The sequence below is a fragment of the Pristiophorus japonicus genome, chromosome 19, assembly GCF_044704955.1.
Source record: "Pristiophorus japonicus isolate sPriJap1 chromosome 19, sPriJap1.hap1, whole genome shotgun sequence".
NCBI lineage: Eukaryota > Metazoa > Chordata > Chondrichthyes > Pristiophoridae > Pristiophorus > Pristiophorus japonicus.
The window spans coordinates 5,597,996-5,604,679 of record NC_091995.1 but is presented as its reverse complement, the minus strand read 5'-3'; the positions used below and the strand labels follow the sequence as shown (position 1 = coordinate 5,604,679).

General features: G+C 46.6%; 1 protein-coding gene across 3 annotated transcripts; it reads right to left on the bottom strand.

Moving 5' to 3' along the window:
- Positions 1-217: 217 nt before the first annotated feature.
- On the bottom strand, positions 218-6,474 carry LOC139229673 (FK506-binding protein-like). 3 transcript variants are annotated; one of them, XM_070861190.1, is made up of 3 exons: positions 6,406-6,474; positions 5,526-5,669; positions 218-1,949 (listed from the first exon to the last, which is right to left on the bottom strand). In XM_070861190.1, exon 3 carries the CDS (start codon positions 1,844-1,846, stop codon positions 902-904), a length of 945 nt encoding a protein of 314 aa, XP_070717291.1. In that variant the 5' UTR covers positions 1,847-1,949; positions 5,526-5,669; positions 6,406-6,474; the 3' UTR covers positions 218-901. The 3 variants fall into 3 exon arrangements, with proteins under 3 accessions (XP_070717291.1, XP_070717290.1, XP_070717292.1); XM_070861189.1 differs by lacking the exon at positions 6,406-6,474 and adding an exon at positions 5,777-5,866; XM_070861191.1 differs by lacking the exon at positions 6,406-6,474 and adding an exon at positions 5,801-5,836.
- Positions 6,475-6,684: the final 210 nt, after the last annotated feature.

Sequence of the window (6,684 nt, the reverse complement as noted above, 5' to 3'; positions counted from 1 at the left end):
TTACACTGATGGGGGAGACTAGAACTAGGGGCCATAGTCTTAGGAGTAAGGGGCTGCCCACTTAAAACTGAGATGAGGAGAAATGTATTTTCTTGGAGGGTTGTAAATCTGTGGAATTCGCTGCCTCAGAGAGCTGTGGAAGCCGGGACATTGAATACATTTAAGACAGAGATAAACAATTTCTTAACTGATAAGGGAATAAGGGGTTATCGGGAGCGGGCAGGAAGTGGACCCGAGTCCATGATCGGATCAGCCTTGATCGTATTAAATGGCGGAGCAGGCTTGAGGGGCCTACTCCTGCTCCTATTTCTTATGTTCTCGATGGGTTAACGTTCTTCTCCTCAAAAACATCCAATTAGGTGTGGGTAGTTCCACAGGAAGTTTGCCAGCTTATTTTAAAGTTTTTATTACCAATCAGGTGTCGCAGTCAGAAGAGTCAAAATATGCTTTTTTAATATTTAATCAGGAGCCAGAAATTTACAGCACTTGGCAATATGTAAACTTCCCGCATCAAACAGCAATTAAACTCTGGCTAGCCACAGTGACTATCTAGACCACTTAATGCAGGGAGGGAGCACTTGAGTGATGCAGGAAATTCCAGTGAGCAACTACAGTGCTTCAGGCCCCAGAGACTACCTACAATCAAAAATTGTAGCAGATCAGCTCGTTCTCATTACATTCAGGATCCCCTGAATGATTTAACAGTTAATTTCACACTATAATCATTAGCAAAGTTGTGGAATGAGCTGCGTGGATCTTTTGCAATATAAATTTACAGTAGCGAAAACCCCAAAGAACAGCCGTTAACGCACGCATCTTATCGGTCCATGGAGCTTTCCTGTGTTCAAGTACTATTTTGTAAAGCTGCAATGTGGTTACTTATCGAAATGCTGATCCACCTTCAGCTGAACAGCTTGCTCATCGCTCTGCCCAGTTTTTCATTTTGTGCTTTGATCTGGCCGTTGAGAATTCTCAGTTGCTGCAGAGCAGCTGTGTTTCCTGGCTCCAATGTCAGCACTCTCTTCAAATCGCCTTTGGCTTTGTCGAACTCGTTAATGGAGGCGTAGGCCTGACCCCTGCGGTACAGGCACTTCACAGAGTCGGGGTCCATCTCCAGGGCCTTGGAGCAGTTCTGGATGGCATTTCGGTACTGGTTTTGCTTCATCTGACAGGCAGCCAGGTTCGAGTACAACATACTTCTCAGCTTGTCGTACTCCTCTCCTTTCTCGAGAGGCACATCATATTTCACCGTCACCAGCAGCCTCAGTGATTTGGCATAGCGCCGCGAGGCTCCGAAGAGGTTCCCGTTTTTAAAATGCTGGGTGCCCTTGGCCTTGTGGTGTAAGGCTGCCTCCCACTTCTCTTCAAATCCCATTTCCCAGGAGTCCTTGTGGCCGCTCAACTCTTCGAGTGTCACAGCGAACCTCAATCCTTCCCCGCAGTCGCTCGATGTCTCCATCAACCCTGGAGCCAGGTGTACCTCACACCGCTCCCCCAGCAGCATCGTTTCGACGCATTTGTCGATTATTTCTGAAAACGGTGTATCGCTTTCCCCAAGAATCACCTCAACCGATTGATTGATCCCACTGCGGAAATGCGTCTCTGCGTCAAAATTGCTGGCAGGCTCCATTTCTACACAGATACGACACTTTGATCCTTCTTTGGGTTTTTCTAGGCCACTACCCCTCTGTAAAATGGTCTTCACGAAGGACCCATCTGGGCATGCCCAGGTGAAAGGGTGGGGATTAATGCATGTTTTCGCTGCAGCATTTAAATTGTTCATTTCTTCAGGCCCATCACTGTGATTGGTGGCCTCCAAGGTCTCACACGATTGACTTGCGGCCATTATCCTTCAGTTTGAATACTCATTCCCATCACACAGAGATGTACTTGATGGGTAGGCTCCCAGATCATGATACAGCAAGTGGCTCAGTCATTAAGCACAGCATCTGTGAGTTTAAAAAAAAAAATACCAAGGGTTAAAATGTGAACATTCAAAAAAAAACATTTTTTGCCATTTTTCCTGCTGCTGCTCACTTTTGATGTGTGCTTTAAAAAGGTACCAGAAGCTGTCTGGTACCTCTCCCAACTAGCCACCCTTCACACTAGTCTAGGCACTGCATTTAGCTGTCTATTTTACCAGCAAAAATAATTCAAGTCGCTGGAGAAATACCATCAACGATGTCTCTGCAAGATCCTACAAATCCCCTGGGAGGACAGACGCACCAACGTTAGCGTCCTCGACCAGGCCAACACCCCCAGCATCGAAGCACTGACCACACTCGATCAGCTCCGCTGGGCGGGCCACATTGTCTGCATGCCAGGCACGAGACTCCCAAAGCAAGCGCTCTACTCGGAACTCCTTCACGGCAAACGAGCCAAAGGTGGGCAGAGGAAACGTTACAGGGACACCCTCAAAGCCTCCCTGATAAAGTGCAACATCCACACCGACACCTGGGGTAACCCTGGCCAAAGACCGCCCCAAGTGGAGGAAGTGCATCCGGGAGGGTGCTGAGCACCTCGAGTCTCGTCGCCGAGAGCATGCAGAAACCAAGCGCAGGCAGCGGAAGGAGCGTGCGGCAAACCAGTCCCACCCTCCCCTTCCCTCAACCACTGTCTGTCCCACCTGTGACAGAAACTGTGGTTCTCGTATTGGACTGTTCAGTCACCTAAGAACTCATGTTAAGAGTGGAAGCAAGTCTTCCTCGATTCCGAGGGACTGCTTATGATGATGATGATGATGAACAGCAACATCACACACTTTTCAACGGGGTCTCTGGATAGCACTCAAGAGGCGTCATGGAACCCTGGCCGATTTTGTATTTCCCAAGGAGAACAATTCCCACTGCTGCCACAGCTCACCTATCTCAAGGATTGAACCTAGAATACCTTATTCTGTATGGCTTGGTGGCCACACCAAGCAGCACATTGACAATCTTTGAGAAATAGAATCTCACATTCTAAGTGCTTTGGAACTTCAAACAAAGCTTCCCATGTCTATGTTGTTCTCAAAAACAACAGATGTGTAGCAAAAACAGGAAGGCAGATTATCATCTGAATGGTGACAGATTATTAAAGGGGGAGGTGCAACGAGACCTGGGTGTCATGGTACATCAGTCATTGAAAGTAGGCATGCAGGTGCAGCAGGCAGTGAAGGAGGCAAATGGCATGTTGGCCTTCATAGCGAGAGAATGAGTATAGGAGCAGAGAGGTCTTACTGCAGTTGTACAGGGCCTTGGTGAGACCACACCTGGAATATTGTGTTCAGTTTGGTATCCTAATCTGAGGAAGGACATTCTTGCTATTGACGGAGTGCAGCGAAGGTTCACCAGACTGATTCCCGGGATGGCAGGACTGATATAAGAAGAAAGACTGGATCAACTAGGCTTAGATTCGCTGGAATTTAGAAGAATGAGAGGGGATCTCATAGAAACATATAAAATTCTGACGGGATTGGACAGGTTAAATGCAGGAAGAATGTTCCCGATGTTGGGGAAGTCCAGAACCAGGCGTCACAGTCTAAGGATAAGAGGTAAGCCATTTAGGACCGAGATGAGGAAAAACTTCTTCACTCAGAGAATTGTGAACCTGTGGAATTCTCTACCGCAGAAAGTTGTTGAGGCCAGTTCGTTAGATATATTCAAAAGGGAGTTAGATGTGGCCCTTACGGCTAAAGGGATCAAGGGGTATGGAGAGAAAGCAGGAATGGGGTACTGAATTCGTATAATCAGCCATGATCATATCGAATGGTGGTGCAGGCTCGAAGGGCCGAATGGCCTACTGCTGCACCTATTTTCTATGTTTTCTTCTATTGAAGCAAATATGGAGCCTTGGCTTCGCCTGAAACTCCTGTAATTTGCTTCACTCTATTCAGGAGCTATTTTGCTTTATTCCCTGTTACATTCTTGTAAGTAAAGCACAATGAGTTAAAAACCAGACTATTAAAACCTGCGTGAGGATTTTTTAAAAATTTGAACTCAAGTTTACAAACAAAATTTGAACACGTGATCACAGTGTGAACTCAAGTTCTTCTAAACCGGGGCAAGATTGGCAAAATTTGAAAACAGAACTAAAATGGGGAGGGAGTGTTGCAGTGGGCTGAACACGATACTTCCCACTCTCGACTGAAATGAGTTTGAGCAGTCTCAACCACTTGAAATGCCACTCTCTTTCTCTCCTTCCCTCCTTCCCTCGCTCCCCCTCCTCACCCTCCACATTATCTCTCCCTCTCTCACCCCTTCTCCCTCTCTCCCCACCCTCGCCTTCTCTCACATTCCCGCTCTCTCCCTCTCCAATCGCCCCTCTTGCTCCCCTCACCCTAAGGGGTAAAAGGACATGCAGAGAAGTCAGAAGGTTATTGTTGAAACAGAACCGAGAGGAGCAAGTTTCAATCATCAAACAAAGTGACAAGGAAACTGGTTAATATAAGCAGTGGGGGCCGGGATAGTGATCTCCCACAGAACCAGGGGTGAAATCAGTCAACGTGGAAGCAAGACATCCTCGTTTGAGGGGCCGCCTATGATGATGATGAAATGTCAGCGCATGCCTTTACTTCAAACTCAAGGTCACCAGGTTGGTTGGAACAGCAAATAAGACTACCAGCCTCATGCTTTAGGGGATGTTAGCTTGGGGTGTGTAGCAGTGTTTAAAGTGGCCTTGCTACAGTCCAGTGTGCGATTCTGCATCTTACCTCATCGTGTAATTTATGGCACCATTTATCTCTCTGACTTCAAGGTTTATGTCCTGGTCGGAGTTCCAAATGCCACCTGAAGCCCGTCCGCCCTCACAAATGCGTCTCCCACTCTAGTGTGTGCTTACAGACTGATAACTCCTCTGCTATTTACATGGAGAAGCCCACTCATTAGAAATGCCAGCAGGGAGCAGCAAGATATTGTGTCAGTAATGTAATCTAGCTTTGCAAGAAGTTATTTAAATATCAAGTGGAGGTTGTAGCTGCTTTCGTTGCATGTCGCCCTCTGCAAAGAATTTCAGTTATCACATAATACTAGGGCACAAGTTCAACACTTGGGTGTAAGCCTACTAAACATCGGCAATGTGTAATGCCAGGGTAATAGTGGGGCACTCTGTGGAGGTATCTAGGGGCAGTACACTTGTACTGTACAAGTTTGAGATAATGCTGGTGCAACAATTGTGGAGCCACCAGCCACACTTAATGGGTGCACTGTAGCATATCCTACTTCATGCACAAGTTGCAGTCGAGGGCAAATTGTTGCACCCAGAGTAAAAGCCGCTTTAACCCATACCTCCCTGACCAGTCAGCACTCAATGGTCCCACTGGGCATCAAAACTGGCAAAGCTTTCTGCTGCCTATCAGAGACATCCTTCCACTGGATAATAGAAAGTTATTCCTCTCAACTTCAAAAACCGTCAAATTTTGAAGCATAATTGAAATACTGAAAACAAGCTAGTTATATTTCAAAAGCCCTAGTCATCCAACACAGTACAGCTAATATACGTCACGTTTGATTGCAACAAACAAACCGAATAAAATGGCCGATACTTACGCAAGCGGCAATGAGGGATCGGATTTGTTCCCACTCACACCTCGGGCCATGTTTCCTTCAGGAGCAAGCATACACCCCTGCTATTACATCCACCACTGCACCTTACCAGCAGAGGCCAGCAGGATTGGCTGCGATGAGGGTATGCTACAGTCATTTAAAAGAAATTACAACATTAACATGTTGAAGCGATGCACACTCAGAATGTTAAGCACAATGCTGTGAAAAGGGTTTGCTTTATAATCAAAACATACTGCTTCAAAAGAATTGTAGCTTACAACATATACTCAAAAATCTGAAACAAAATTGTGCCTCTCATGTTGGGTGATATGGTACCCTGAAACATACTTCTAAAAAGCTTATATCTCAGCCATCCGAAACATATCTGGGACCCTACCTCCCTGCAGGACCAGCCTCTATAATCACCCCCTCAGTGATCATCCCTCTCTCCCCCCTCACTAATCATCCCCCTCAGTAATAATCCCTTTCTCCCCCAGTAATAAATCCCTCCCACCTCACCCCTCCCAAGTAATAACCCCCTCAATAATAATCCACCTGCCCCAAGTAATAATTCCCACCACGCCCGCAATAATAATCTCCCTCCCTCAGTAATAATCCCTCTCCCACATCAGTAATAACAAACTCAATAATATTTCCTCCACCCCCAGTAATAATCTCTCTCTCCCTCAGTAATACTCAACCTCCCCCTCGGTAATAATAAACCGCCCCCTCGGTAATAAATTCTACCCCTCAGTAACAATTCCTCTCGCACATCAATAATAATCCCTCTCCCACTCGGTAATAATTTCCACTGCTCCTCAGTAATCACCCCTCCCCGCATAATAATCCATCGTCCCTGCCCCCACTCAGTAATAACACCTACCTCTTTAATAATCCTCATCCCCTCTGGAATAATCCCTCTGCCGTGCACTAATAACCCCTCCTCTCAGTAATAATCCCCATCCCCTCTGTAATAATGTCTCTCCCCCGCAGTCATAATCCCTTCCTCTCTGCAATAATCCCACTTCCCTCAGTAACAATCCCCCCCCCTCAGTAACAATCCCCTCACTAACCTCAGTAACTATCCCCCCTCAGTAACTATCCCCCTCAGTAACTATCCCCCTCAGTAACTACCTCCCTCAGTAACTATCCCCCTCAGTAA